The 17,054-nt window shown below is 33.5% G+C and overlaps 1 protein-coding gene across 1 annotated transcript in view; it reads right to left on the reverse strand.

Moving 5' to 3' along the window:
• Positions 1-17,054, reverse strand: part of LOC149806603 (voltage-dependent calcium channel subunit alpha-2/delta-3-like) — a 102,779-nt gene that overhangs the window by 21,024 nt on the left and 64,701 nt on the right. The window contains exons 17-19 of the mRNA XM_089955436.1: positions 12,716-12,930; positions 8,075-8,279; positions 749-959 (exon numbers count right to left, since the gene is read on the reverse strand). Coding sequence (XP_089811562.1) covers positions 749-959; positions 8,075-8,279; positions 12,716-12,930 — 631 coding nt within the window. The remainder of the gene's footprint in view (positions 1-748; positions 960-8,074; positions 8,280-12,715; positions 12,931-17,054) is intronic.

The raw sequence follows: 17,054 nt of genomic DNA on the forward strand, positions 1-17,054 counted from the left end.
ATCTTCTATGTAATTACCCAATATAACAGACATCTAACTGTAAATGGCACAATCCATTATTAACAGAAAATATCTTATACATAATTACCCAAAATAACAGACACCCAACTGTGTATGGCACAGTCCATTATTAAAAGAGAATATCTTCTATGTAATTACACAATAGAACAGACATCTAACTGTGAATGGCAGAGTTCATTACTAAAAGAGAATATCTTCTAAGTAATTACCCAATATAACATACATCCAACTGTGTATGGCACAGTCCATTATTAAAAGAGAATATCTTCTATGTAATTACACAATAGAACAGACATCTAACTGTGTATGGCACAGTTCATTACTAAAAGAGAATATCTTCTATGTAATTACCCAATATAACATACATCCAACCGTGAATGGCACAGTTCATTACTAAAAGAGAATATCTTCTATGTAATTACCCAATATAACAGACATCCAACTGTAAATGGCACAATCCATTATTAACAGAAAATATCTTATACATAATTACCCAATATAACAGACACCCAACTGTGTATGGCACAGTCCATTACTAAAAGATAATATCTTCTATGTAATTACCCAATATAAGATACATCCAACTGTACATGGCACAGTCCATTACTAAAAGAGAAGATCTTTTATGTAATTACCCAGTATATCAAACATCCAGCTGTGTATGGCACAAACTAAGATGTATCATTGCATAATCTTCTGGCAAATACTTTATGTACCCTGAACTTGCCTTTGGCTTCTCCGGAGTTATCCGACAGGATCCCTGGAAATCTACAATCTCAGTTCTCTTGAAGAAACCATGCTTGTAGATGAGAGCGTTCATAACCTCTCCCTCCTTTTTGCCAAGCTGGACACTCTCATACTGCCTCTCATCCAGGTTACTGGCTGTAATGAAGTCTGGGTCCATCACCAGGAATGCCTGGGAGTCAAAAAGGTAACACCTGTCCATGGACAAAAAGAAATAAATTATGACACTGGCAAAAAAGTCACACGTTGAATAGTTCTGGTATTGTGCTAGTAGAGGCTCAAGTTTGAAGGCATTGTATGTCACGAATCCCTTGATGGGAATGACATTCTACAGGCCCAAAAGTGAATTAAATCCAGAATAGACCATTTCTTCTTTTAAAATACCATGGTGGCCTTACTGGATGTCAGTACTGCATCATATTCATTTAGGACCAACTAGACATCATAAGAAGACTTCTGACATAAACCACATGTCAGTATGAATTTCCAACTAAAACGAGTAGCAATAAAAGGAGTTTCAAGATGGCTGCCAAAAATGACATACTGGATATCACACTGGCACTTTTTTCATTTAGGTACAGGGAGACATTATAAAAGTTGATTGGTGAAAACCACACGTCAGCATGACGAGCCATCCTTAATAAATAGCAATAACAAATTTCCAGATGGCCACAGTGGTAGCCATTCTGCAGGTAGATCAGCACCATTTTCATTTATCAACTGTTGCTAGTCAATGCTGGGAAAAAATTAAGCCAATGAGAATAGAGAGTTTCACACATTCTACAGTGCCATATTTTGACGTCACTGATACAACAGAAGGATATTTATTTTTCAACTAAATCACTTATACTAAATATATTTTATCATCAACATTTGATAAACATTCAATCTGAAAGAAAAACCAGTTCAGTTTTTAAGCCCCTGTATTGTGTTCTAATCTTTATTGTGGATCCTACAAAAGTAGACTAAAAAGACCAGTTCACTGAGAATAATAATGATTCCCTTAATTTACAAATGTGAAATAGATGATAATTCCCTATTTATTTAATTAGGTTTTAACCTAGTGTTGAGATATTAATGCTGACATGTTTTATTTTAAGTACTGAATAATATAATCTATTTTAGATCTGTTAGTCTTAATGATTATTTACCCTGACCAGAAGAAAATCCCACAAAATTAATGTGCTTACAATTGAAGATTTTTGTATAAATTGAGTAAAACTCTCAAGTGATATTAATGACAGACTTTATAGTTCAATAATGATCTTACCTTCACTCATTACTCATGCTTTTAAGAATGAATACTTAACTGACTGATTAACTTGTATATATGGAAGCTACCAGGAGCAAAAGAAACAAACCCACTGATCTCTGTTTTCAATGTCTGGAGTTTCTAGTACATTGGCAATGTTAATGAGGTTACTGACAGTACCAAAATAAATTTAAACAACAAATGGTTTAAAAAGGGTTAAAAACAACACACAAAAAAAACTTTAACAATTCAATAAAATAATTCTTTATTTCTTTCTTTCTGGCAAACTGTCACTGTTAATCAGTCTTGTACACATGCATGCCCCCAGAGCAGACAAAAAAGCCCAACTGCAAAAAAAAATTAAAATCTGCTAATGTTCCTAAATCTTATCTGAATGTCATAATCAGATCATTTTCCCATGCAAATAAACAAGTATTCCAAGCCATATTTGCACAGGCTTTGTGGGGAAAAAAAACCCCCATGCTAACAAGGTTTTGTATACAGTTCTGTTCTGATGTAGTAATAGCATTGCTCATGTATTTGTACATCGAAACATATCAATGTCTTGGACTGACGCTTTTAATTTAGTTAATCTACAGGGAAATCACCACTTACTGTTCTCTAAACATATATAATCACACCCACCTAATTCAGTTACACAAGTTAAATTGTTTCTTTCATCGCCCAGTGGTCTATTAATTGCTTTTAGCAACAACTGTATCTTATGCCATTCTTATGAACTGGTTATGTTTCCTTCTACTGATGGAAAGCATAAAACCAAACCATAGGCCAGACACATGTATCAAATCAACAAGTTCAGTGTACTGCATCTTAATTTTGAGACTTAAAAATCTAAAAGTCAACTGATTCATGCAAATACTTTGCAATTTGATATACTGTGTTTTACTGAAACCTAAAAGTGAAGCGATTCATGCAAATACTTTGCAATTTGACATACTGTGTTTTACTGAAACCTTAAATTGAACTGATTCATGCAAATGCTTTGCAGTTTGATATACTGTGTTTTACTGAAACCTAAAAGTGAACTGATTCATGCAAATACTTTACAGTTTGATATACTGTGTTTTACTGAAACCTAAAAGTGAATTGATTCATGCAAAACTTTGCAGTTTGATATACTTTGTTTTACTGAAATCTAAAAGAGACTTGATTCTAGTTTGATATACTGTGGTGTACCGAAACTTGGCTTAGGAAATTCACTTTGAACAACGAAATCACCATATTAAATTATTCTGAACCATTCCATAAGTCATAGGAAAACCCTTGAAGATGAGGTAGCTATATATGTCCAAACTTGCCTTCCTGTAATTCTACGATCTGATCTTGACTTGCTGGACTAGAATTCATTTGCATAGAAATAAATTTAAACAGAAAAATACTGATTGGAGGGTTATATGGACCACCAAACAATGAATCACTTGTATGGAACCATATTAAACTAAGTACTGAGAGAGCCCAGATCTCTAAACCAGACTACCTTGTTCTCATGAGAGATTTTAATAAAGAATTTGTTGTTCCAAATATTAGTACTTCTACTATGCCACTCTTGTAACCTACATCAAATTATAAAATAAACAACACATTTTACAGAGTATTCTGAGACTATGATAGATGTAACAATGGTGTCCCACCCCGAATTTTTATCAAGTGCTGGTCCTTGATCCATTTCACTCTAGTGGAGTCAGATATCATTGTCCAGTATATGCTACTTTAAAATTTATGTTCCCCAGATTCAAGTGCTATAAGGGTGATATAGTTATATAGTAAACAAGACTACACTTTCTTAAATTCAGTTCTACAGTCTTTTATATGAGATGAAATGAAAAATATGATCGTAATGATAGTGTTGATAATTTACAAGTCTAATCTGGGATGCAGTAAGTAAAACTGCAAAAAAAAAAAAAGAGTTACTATTTGTGCTAAAGATCCAACCCTGATGCACAATAAAATTAGAAAATTCATTTAACAAAGAAAAACCCTTTATCACTGAGTGAAATGCACATAACCTATAACACTGTTTGTTTTTGCAACAAAAGAAATATTAACAATTTTGTATTAGTGAAATATGTGAATCTAAATATCTCCACAATCAGCAGCTGACAGATAAACTTAAAAATTGTTCAGGTAATTCTAAGGAATGAAAGAAACATGTAAAAGGCATCCAGGTAAAGTCTAAGGAATGAAAGAAACATGTTAAAGACATCCAGGTAAAGTCTAAGGAATGAAAGAAACATGTTAAAGACATCCAGGTAAAGTCTAAGGAATGAAAGAAACATGTTAAAGGCATCCAGGTAAAGTCTAAGGAATGAAAGAAACATGTTAAAGACATCCAGGTAAAGTCTAAGGAATGAAAGAAACATGTTAAAGACATCCAGGTAAAGTCTAAGAAGAAATAATCACAAACAGGACTATGTTGACAGGTGATGGAAAGAAAGCTAATATACATAATGATTTCTTCTGCAAACATTTTAAAATACATATTGATAATATAACACAACCACATCCTGCTGAAGTAGACAAACATTAATTGCCATACCCCACATCAACATCACACAACCTCAGCTTGCTGAACTAGACGTGCATTAAACATCAGTGACAATGACATACACAATATTATTATCAGTTTAAATCAATCCAATGCATGTGGTCCATATTTACTGCATCCCAAAGTAGTTAAATCAATTGCAAGTTCAATCAAGTATCCAGTTTGCAAATCTCAACATTTCTCTTTAAATCTTAAGATTTCCATATTCTTGGAAATTAGCAAATGTGATCTCAGTATATAAATCATCTATTACTCCCTTGTATTTTGTGCAAGATGTTTGAAATGTGTGCCATTTAATATTTGTATAATAATATTGTTCAACATAATCAGTGTGCACCTGCTCAATCACAATTTACGCCTGGTGACTCTACAACAAATCAGTTATTACTTGGTATTTATTAGATGATTTGCTTAGCTCTAGAACATAGAAAGGAAGGTAGAACTGTTTCTTTGATATAAGTAAAACTTTAGATTGTGTTAGCATTCCAGATTACTTATGCAAACTTAGAAAGATTGGCATTCACAGTAGTTTGCTGTTGTGGTTAGAACATTATTTATCATTAAGAGTTGTCCTAAATTCCAGATTCTTGGATTTTAAAACTACTAAATGCAGGATTCAACCAAGGATTCATCTTTGAACCATTATTTTTAATATACCAAAATGATATTATAAACTGCTTGGACTATTTACTGATGATACTACACTATAATTGCTATAAATTATATCAAAAATAATTTACAATTTCCACAACTGTGGAACATGTTAGCAATTGAAATAATAAGTATTCATTAAAAATCTTAAATTTTACTTGAATCCGATAAACATAAAATTCCTGTCACATTATTATGTTGGTGATTAGGTGGATCACATTTAGTATACACGACTGAGAAGCAAATGCGGCAGCATCAATAATGATTTATTCCTAAATTGTGTTTCAATCATTGGTACTGCACATGTGGATGAGTAGAAACTGCTGAACACTCTCTGTTAAAATGTAAAAATAAATAAAACTCTAATACATTGTTTTCTCCTCACATTACCATATCAAATTATGACATTATTGTTATTCAGCAATCCTATCTACTCTGGTGAAATTAATATTCAAATATTTATGGCAGCGTAAACCTTCATAAAATTATAAATTATTTATTAAAAAACCCCACAGATCACAACCATACATATGTGTTGCATCTTTCTTACTATTAAATGATCTCAAAAATAATTACATTTAGTAGAATTGATCATGTCTATATTTATATTTGTAATTGATCATGTCTATATTTATATTTGTAATTGATCATGTCTATATTTATACTATCTACATTTATATTTGTAATTGATCATGTCTATATTTATATTGTCTATATTTATATTTGTAATTGATCATGTCTATATTTATATTTGTAATTGATCATGTCTATATTTATATTTGTAATTGATCATGTCCATATTTATATTTGTAACAGATCATGTCTATATTTATATTTGTAATTGATCATGTCTATATTTATATTTGTAATTGATCATGTCTATATTTATATTTGTAATTGATCATGTCTATATTTATATTTGTAACTGATCATGTCTATATTTATATTTGTAATTGATCATGTCTATATTTATATTTGTAATTGATCATGTCCATATTTATATTTGTAACAGATCATGTCTATATTTATATTTGTAATTGATCATGTCTATATTTATATTTGTAATTGATCATGTCTATATTTATATTTGTAATAGATCATGTCTATATTTATATTGTCTATATTTATATTTGTAAATGATCATGTCTATATTTATATTTGTAATTGATCATGCCTATATTTATATTTGTAATTGATCATGTCTATATTTATATTTGTAATTGATCATGTCCATATTTATATTTGTAATTGATCATGTCTATATTTATATTTGTAATTGATTATGTCTATATTTATATTTGTAATTGGTCATGTCTATATTTATATTGTCTCTATTTATATTTGCAATTGATTATGTCTATATTTATGTTTGTAATTGATCATGTCTATATTTATTGATCATGTCTATATTTATATTGCCTATATTTATATTTGTAATTGATCATGTCTATATTTATTGTTGTATATATACTTTAAGTCAGCAGACAGTTATTAAATCTTAAAATTACTCTGTAATTGGGGAGACAGTTTTCAACAAGCTTTCGGCTTTCTACCAACATGCCATATAATGTATTGTTAAAAATCATACATGAAGATACCCTCTTGAATAAATACTGTTTAAATAAAGGTTTCATTTGGAAAATGTCATTCAAGAGTCAAGACAACTTATGAAAACTCCTAAATTCATAAAAAATGATTTGAAATCTAATCAGGTCATTTACAGTCCCAAAAAAGTTCCAAAATATTCCAAATTTAATTTGTTTCATGTGGTTTTGCATAATCATGCTAACAAGAAGCATCATAAGAGAACAGACAGGACAAAATCAAAATCCTTTTGGTGCAAGAGGTCTGAGCATCAAAGTGTCCAGCAGCATAATTTGATTCCTAACTAGACACTTCAACTATAAGATGTTATAACTCATTATTACACACATGCATTACTGACAACTGAGATGGGATTATAACATGAGATAACATTAATCATATAATATGATATGAAAACTGAGATAGGCTTATTATTCACATCATCTGACAATTGAGATGGGCTTATAAAATGAGATCACACTGATGACATCATCTGATATGACAACTGAGATAGGCTTATTATTCACATCATCTGACAACTGAGATGGGCTTATAAAATGAGATCACACTGATGACATCGTCTGATATGACAACTGAGATGGGCTTATTCCTCACATCATCTGATATGACAACTGAGATAGGCTTATTATTCACATCATCTGACAACTGAGATGGGCTTATAAAATGAGATCACACTGATGACGTCATCTGATATGACAACTGAGATGGGCTTATTATTCACATCATCTGATATGACAACTGAGATGGGCTTATAAAATGAGATCACACTGATGACATCATCTGATATGACAACTGAGATGGGCTTATTATTCACATCATCTGATATGACAACTGAGATGGGCTTATTCCTCACATCATCTGATATGACATATGAGATGGGCTTATAAAATGCGATCACACTGGTGACATCATCTGATATAATTGAGATGCTCTTATAAAATGAGATCACACCATCTCATGTGACCAATGAGATGGACTTATAAAATGAGATCACACCATCTCATGTGACCAATGAGATGGACTTATAAAATGAGATCACATCATCTCATGTGACCAATGAGATGGACTTATAAAATGAGACAATGTTAATGACATCATTTATAAATATTCTTCATCAACATTTATTATCTTTCATTTGAACAAAAGTCCCAATTATGCACTTTTAAGATCCATATATTGTTATATAAATGTCAGTGAAGTGGTGAAAAAAAACTGCAATCATGTATATTTACAACCTTGTCTGGCAATCAGGTTCACCATCAGGGCAGGTGTACTTTTGACCACAGGATTTGCGGAAATCACTGGCTTGCATGCTCTCCATTGTTTTGTTCTGGAAGTCATCATACAAAATGTCAAGTCCTGTCACACCCTCAACACGCTCTGTAGCACACCGATGGTGATCAGCATTTGGGCCAGGAGCACTACTCAGGTAACACACCTCTGTAATGATGTAGGTATTTAATGGACTGACAGGTGTGATAACGTGAAACTGCACTAAATCAACAGCTGTATAACATTAAATACTGTCATATCTTGATAATAGACTATAAGCTTACTTTTTAAATTAGTGAAGGTCATATGCAGTTATTTTTTATATGTACCTGTCTATAGTGAAATAGACCTGCATACAGGTGTTTTAATACTTGAAATGTTTATGGTTTCTGATGGAATTAAAGGCATGGCATATCAGAAGGCTGATCACAGAAAACAATATAAAGAATACATACTAATTTCTCATGCTGAACGGTTAATTAGTACCAGAACAATTGTCAAATAAGTATTCTTTTCTATGTCATTCACAAATATATCTTGCTTATTTTTTTGATACAAAAATAGTGGAGGACCAGTATGAATGTTTATGGTTTCTTTACATACATATTGGAGTGTCAATTCAGCAATTTTTGAGTTTGCTACAAACTTTCAATCTCACTTTGCCATTATGAACCCATGGTACAAAAGCTTTTCACTCACTGAGTATGCCTTTTGCTTGATTTCTTTACTTTCTATGATCACATTTACAAATGATTAGAATACATGAATGATTATCATATATACCTTAATGATGTTTAGTACATAATATTTGAAACCATGTTCAACTAGTCAATTAAAATGGAGTGATTTTGAGACACAATAGTGACCGTAACAGCTTAATCAGGTATGACTTGCATGAATTTGAACTATTTTATTGTAATGCCCTTACTTGATCTCATACAAGAGACATACTTAACATGATAAAACTGTTGAACTATTTTATTGTACTGCCCTTACTTGATCTCATACAAGAGACATACTTAACATGATAAAACTATTGAACTATTTTATTGTACTGCCCTTACTTGATCTCATACAAGAGACATACTTAACATGATAAAACTATTGAATTATTTTATTGTACTGCCCTTATTTGATCTCATACAAGAGACATACACCGCTCCCTCGATAACTCGCGCCCGGATAACTCGCAATCCCGCTTATAACGCGGTGTCCGTCTTGGCTCCCGATTTTTTCCAGACAAAATGTATTTAAAATATCTTTAAAATATGCTGAACATGAAAAAAATTACGATAAGAATTGATAAATTAAACCTTGATACATTGCTCGTTTTATCATCGAAAATGGTGATTAATGCCCGTAAAAATATAATCCATATTTTGCAATTTGCAAGTTCTAGAGAAGAATTAATTTCAGAGATCTCGAAAACGCTTAATTACGCGTATTTGGACGCCAAGTTTTGATCTGGGACGCAGAAAATCACCGAGGCGGGAGTCCTCCGTACGCATGTAATAGGTGCGCGGGAAAATTCAAAGATTTGCCGGTCCTGTTTCAGCCACCTGCTTTGTGGGAAAATGTGTTGATCAGTTTACTGTGCTGATATTTACAATGACAGAATTCAGTGACTGAAAGACTCTTTGATGTACTGTTGCTATTTCATAAAGAGTACATTAAAAAAAAAGAACATGATGCAACAGCTAGGCGGCTAGTTCAAAGGCTTTGACTTGGCGGCCGAGTGAGAAAATATACTGATATTTAGTGATTGAATTCAGAGGCAGAAAGACCCAGTTTTAAAATTCTAGTGAGACCTCTGTTTAAAGATATCATATATTATGTAAGTTTTTAGGATAAATAGTTGTCATTATACTGTAAATAAACAGTCTGGTGAAATAGCGATCAATGAAAACTTCTGGTAAATGTTAACAGGTGGCAACAGAGAATGAAATAAACACCAATTAAACGACTTCCTGTGTGAAAGTCACGTTCTAATCCTTTAATTCCGTTTCAGTGTAAACATTATAATCACAACATAGTCTGTTCATTGAAAACATGAAAAGAGTCAATCGACCGTCACATTGAAACCCGTGAGTACTTCTGTGAGAACCTAATTACATGTACATGCCGGCTTTGTTTTGATCAACAACTTGGGGAAGTGTTTGTTGCATTAAAAACAAAATCGATTACAAGAGACCTCGGGTGCTGGATTAAGGGTCTTGGAGTTGCCTTTGACGTAAAGCAAAACAGTAACAGAGACAACGACGACGATAGTGACTTCGAATGTTTCAGTGAAACTGATGTCATTAATGCCGAGGCTGTTTGGGAGAAATTAGTACAGACTCATGGTCCTAAGATGGGCGTTTCTCTTGATGGAGGAGTGGATTTGTGCTGACAATGATTGCCCTACAGCCGAATACATGTCAGATGAAACTATAATTATTTCTATAGCGAACAAATTTGCAGCAGAAGACGATTCTAACTGGAGTAACACAAGTGTTGAAAGTGATGCAGACACAGATGTTGCACCCCCACCCCTCTGCACAGGAAGCAAATATTTTGCTATTGCCATAAGGTGGCTGGAGACCCAAAATGTTGACTACGTAAAGCTCATGCAGTTGAGAAATCTGAGGGATTTTACTTGGCGGCAGAGAAACCAAGGAGTAACACACACAAAAAAAATTAACTGATTTTTTCAAAAAGTGAATTGATATTTGTCAAGCGTGGCACAAACGTCAAGTATTAACTTGTTCTAATTTACGTTGTTTTAAATTTGTAGACCAATTAAATATGACAGTACTGATTAACTCTTGTTTTTTTTTTTTCCATTTTACTTCTATCGCATTCAAATCTATCTATCTATCGTTCGATCGACACTGTTTCTCGAAAAGAGTCGATCTTTTGTGTATAAAAACTTCTAATTTGGCTCAAAGAATAAAACTAGAATGTATACAATTCAACATAAAACTTAGTGACGTAGTACACAATGTGTGAAGTGGTACACATGTTCAGCGAACGGAAACCACGTGGAATAATGTTTTCGATGATCACCTCAATATACTGTAATTTATCCTGAAATTTTTAATGTTGTCCTATGAGAAAATAATAAAGTACACCGTTATGAAGAGATATTTATTAACAGTTAATCTCAGAACGATTATAAAGTGAGTATTCAACAGTATAATCTGCCTACCCCCCCCCTTATTTTTCCGTTATGTCAATCACTTTATTGGTTTTGGGCTTATTGTATAGGTCCCTCGATAACTCGCCCCTCGCTTATAGTGTGGTCGATGTTTCTGGACCCCGATGTGCGCGAGTTATCGAGGGAGTGGTGTATTTACATCATAAAACTACTGAACTATTTTATTGTACTGTCCTTACTTGATCTGATACAAAATATATACTTACCATAAAAAACAATGCAGGTATCTTTTAATCAATTTTAACAATGTCACAAACATTTCCTCAAGTTGTAGATTAAAACAGCTCCCATTTTTGTAGATCAAAACATAGCTCCTCATAGTGCAGATAAAAACAGTGCTGGCACTTACTTAGGCTCTCACAAAGGTGTTTGTGGGTATCGATGTTAATGTAAATTTACTCTTTTCATGTTTTAAATAGAAAAGAACATGCCATGCTTATACAATTTACATCTAAACAGAAGTAAAACATTAAAACATGAATTTCACTTGACATATTTAATTGGTGTTTATTTCTTTCAATGTTGCCACCTGTTAGCATTTGCCAGAATTTTTCATTGATCACCAACTGAACATGTATTATCATAATCAGTGCACTGAGAAAATATGTTTCCAATAAAATCTAACAAAATTTGCGAGTTCTTTTTTTACATTGTTAATTCTAACTTTTGGGCATTAAGTACTATTAATGACGATAAAATGAGCAATTTATCACGGCTTCATTTACCAATTCTGATCACAATTTTCCTTGCATGCAACTCGATAGGCCAATTTGTTATACTTTCCTTAAAAAGAATGGGACCCACACTGGACACCACAATAAAAGCAGGTTCAGGAGTTATCAAGGCTCAAGTTATTAAGGGAGTTGTGTAAATGCATGCATTATATACAAGTAAAAAAACAATAACAGATCTGCTGAGCAAGGCTGTTTACAAGCATATGTCAACATAAAGAATTGAAATCATGCCAAAAAATGTGCAAAGTTAAAAAATAAATTAGAAGGCACATCTTGTTTTGGTTATCGGTTTACAAAAAAGATATCCAAACATCCTAAAATGACTGCTAAATTAAGATCATAGGGAGCTGGAGAGAGAGACTATTAAATTCAATACTAAACTGATGGACCCTATAGAGTTATAGTGCAAACACTGACAATTTAATTATCATAAATTTATCTATATTTAACTAAATCAGACTGAAAAATATGTACAGTAAAATAATTAAAATTATGTTAAATCAAGAAATGTCAGGCAATAACTTATATGAGGCTGTGATCTGACAAAAGGAATTACAGTTAGTGCATGACCACGATCAATGGTAGACAGAAATGTTCGTTGGTAATCTGGCAAATAGCTTGACCATATCGTTGTAATTTACAGAACTAAAATTATGTCGAAGAGAAATGCTTACTTATAATACAGTCATCATCACTATTGCATCGGCAGCCCCCAGGCCAGGGTCCACTTTTTGAAATATTTAAACACTCTTCATCTGTCCTTGGTGTCATACCCTCAAAGACTGCCTGTGATATGGTGTTGATTTTCCCCACACCTGCTGCATCCATGTAGGGTGTTGAGATAGATGTCCTGTGAGGGGCTGCACTTGTGCGCCTATACCAGGGTCGCCTGTGACAAAAGAATTGGAGGAAACTGGATAAGCAAAATCATTTACAACATAACAGCTCTCAAGCAATCCAAGCAATTACTGTGTCTGATTCAAATATTAGTCATTTCATAAAAAAACTAAAATGTTTTCATGGCATTGTTAATTTTGCTAATCACAAGGTACTATTCATTATTCCACTAAGCAAATGGAACTCAAGAGCACATTTTAAGTATTTGACACATTTCATACATATAACTAATTGCTGAATAAACAATCAGCAATTCAGTCTGACTTTCTCAAAGCCCAGTTTAATTCAAAACTGTCAAAGGACTGCATGCATCTGGCACAACCAGTGGTATGATGCTGTACAATCAGAGTAGTTTATCCCTGTGATGCATTTTGAAAAACATCAAAAAGTGGTAACACTTTTCAAGTTTCCTGATTTTTTACCATTGTCTCAATGGTATCATGATAGCTGAAAGTTTACCACTGTCTCTAAGACATTGTGAAAGCTGAACGATTAGCACTGTCTCTGTGGCATTGTGAGAGCTTAAAGTTTACTACTGTCTCTGTGGCATTGTAAGAGCTTAAAGTTTACCATTGTCTCTTAGGCACTGTGATAGCTTAAAGTTTACCATTGTCTCTGACATTGTGAGAGCTGAAAGATTAGCACTGTCTCTGTGGCATTGTGAGAGCTTAAAGTTTACTACTGTCTCTATGGTATTGTGATAGCTTAAAGTTTACCAATGTCTCTTAGGCACTGTGATAGCTTAAAGTTTACCACTGTCTCTATGACACTGTGAGAGCTTAAAGATTACCACTGTCTTTGTGGCATTGTGAGAGCTTAAAGTTTACTACTGTCTCTGTGGCATTGTGAGAGCTTAAAGTTTACCATTGTCTCTTAGGCACTGTGAGAGCTTAAAGTTTACCACTGTCTCTGACATTGTGAGAGCTGAAAGATTAGCACTGTCTCTATGGCATTGTGAGAGCTTAAAGTTTACTATTGTCTCTATGGCATTGTGATAGCTTAAAGTTTACCACTGTCTCTGTGGCATTGTGAGAGCTTAAAGTTTACCACTGTCTCTATGACACTGTGAGAGCTTAAAGTTTACCACTGTCTCTATGACACTGTGAGAGCTTAAAGTTTACCACTGTCTCTGTGGCATTGTGAGAGCTGAAATATTAGCAGTGTCTCTGTGGTATTGTGACAGCTTAAAGTTTACCATTGTCTCTTAGGCAATGTGATAGCTTAAAGTTTACCACTGTCTCTATGACATTGTAAGAGCTTAAAGTTTACCATTGTCTCCATGGAATTGTGAGAACTTAAAGTTTATCATTGTCTTCATTGCATTGTGAGAGCTGAAAGTTTACCATTATCTCTTAGGCATTGTAAGAGTTTAAAGTTTATCATTGTCTCTATAGCATTGTGAGAGCTGAAAATGTGAAACTCAATTTCAATATAACTGTTTATATATTAAAACAAATAGGCTTTGTTTATTTTCGTCAATGTATTTTTTGTGCCTAATCCTTAACTGTCAACATCTCCTTTGATAACTGTACTTAAAAAAACATTGAAAAATGAAGTCATGACAAAAGTAGTGGAATTCACCTAGTACACATACAAAAGATTGTTACCAGCTTGTTTGACTTAGATTACCATATTTATGCTAAGTATTAGCATGACTAAATTACCACATTTATGCTAAGTATTAGCATGACTAAATTACCACATTTATGCTAAGTATTAGCATGACTAAATTACCACATTTATGTTAAGTATTAGCATGACTAAATTACCATATTTATGCTAAGTATTAGCATGACTAAATTACCACATTTATGCTAAGTATTAGCATGACTAAATTACCACATTTATGCTAAGTATTAGCATGACTAAATTACCACATTTATGCTAAGTATTAGCATGACTAAATTACCACATTTATGCTAAGTATTAGCATGACTAAATTACCATATTTATGCTAAGTATTAGCATGACTAAATTACCACATTTATGCTAAGTATTAGCATGACTAAATTACCACATTTATGCTAAGTATTAGCATGACTAACTTCAATAATTAACCTAATTACTGCAGGATGCATTAGGACCGACGGCTGAAAAATGCATAAAAGTGAATGTCATCTTTTACAGAAGTTCCTCAATATTTTGTCTATTTCTTTCTCAAATGAGACAAACCAATGAAATTAAGTAACAAATAAATATGTATTTTCTACCCAAACCTCAAAATTTGATAAAAGCAAAATTAAAGTCATTCACAGTATTTAATCAGCTATTATTAATAAATATTGCCATCAGAGTGACCATCATCAAGAAGGAATGTACACAGCCAATCATAGTGACCATCATCAGGAAGGAATGTACACAGCCAATCATAGTGACCATCATCAAAAAGGAATGTACACAGCCAATCATAGTGACCATCATCAGGAAGGAATGTACACAGCAATCATAGTGACCATCATCAAAAAGGAATGTACACAGCCAATCATAGTGACCATCATCAGGAAGGAATGTACACAGCCAATCACAGTGACCATCATCAAGTAGGAATATACACAGCCAATCATAGTGACCATCATCAGGAAGGAATGTATACAGCCAATCATAGTGACCATCATCAAAGAGGAATGTACACAACCAATCATAGTGACCATCATCAAGAAGGAATGTACACAGCCAATCATAGTGACCATCATCAAGAAGGAATGTACACAGCCAATCATAGTGACCATCATCAAAATGGAATGTACACAGCCAATCATAGTGACCATCATCAAAATGGAATGTTCACAGCCAATCATAGTGACCATCATCAAAATGGAATGTACACAGCCAATCATAGTGACCATCAGCAAAAAGGAATGTACACAGCCAATCTTAGTGACCATCATCAAGAAGGAATGTACACAGCCAATCATAGTGACCATCATCAAAAAGGAATGTACACAGCCAATCATAGTGACCATCATCAAATGTACAAAGCCAATCATAGTAACCATCATCAAAATGGAATGTACACAGCCAATCATAGTGACCATCAGCAAAAAGGAATGTACACAGCCAATCATAGTGACCATCATCAAGAAGGAATGTACACAGCCAATCATAGTGACCATCATCAAAATGGAATGTACACAGCCAATTATATGACCATCATCAAAATGGAATGTACACAACCAATCATAGTGACCATCATCAGGAATTAATGTACACAGCCAATCATAGTGACCATCATCAAAATGGAATGTACACAGCCAATCATAGTGACCATCATCAAAATGGAATGTACACAAACCAATCATAGTGACCATCATCAAAATGGAATGTACACAGCCAATCATAGTGACCATCATCAAGAAGGAATGTACACAGCCAATCATAGTGACCATCATCAAAACGGAATGTACACAGCCAATCATAGTGACCATCATCAGGAAGGAATGTATACAACCAATCTTAGTGACCATCATCAAGAAGGAATGTACACCGCCAATCATAGTGACCATCATCAATATGGAATGTACACCGCCAATGATAGTGACCATCATCACGATAGAACGTACACAACCATAGTGACCATCATCAAAATGGAATGTATACAGCCAATCATAGTGACTGTCATCAAGAAGGAATGTACACAGCCAATCATAGTGACCATCATCAAAAAGTAATGTACACAGCCAATCATAGTGACCATCATCAAAATGGAATGTACACAGCCAATCATAGTGACCATCATCAAAATGGAATGTACACAGCCAATTATATGACCATCATCAGGAAGGAATGTACACAGCCAATCATAGTGACCATCATCAAAATGGAATGTACACAGCCAATCATAGTGACCATCACCAGGAAGAAATGTACACAGCCAATCATAGTGACCATCATCAAGAAGGAATGTACACAGCCAATCATAGTGACCATCATCAAAATGGAATGTACACAGCCAATCATAGTGACCATCATCAGGAAGGAATGTACACAGCCAATCATAGTGACCATCATCAAAAAGGAATGTACACAGCCAATCATAGTGACCATCATCAGGAAGGAATGTACACAACCAATCATAGTGACCATCATCAAAAAGGAATGTACACAGCCAATCATAGT

The sequence above is a fragment of the Sinohyriopsis cumingii genome, chromosome 1 (assembly GCF_028554795.1).
Source record: "Sinohyriopsis cumingii isolate HCF-2022 chromosome 1, ASM2855479v2, whole genome shotgun sequence".
In the NCBI taxonomy this organism is placed as follows: Eukaryota; Metazoa; Mollusca; class Bivalvia; order Unionida; family Unionidae; genus Sinohyriopsis; species Sinohyriopsis cumingii.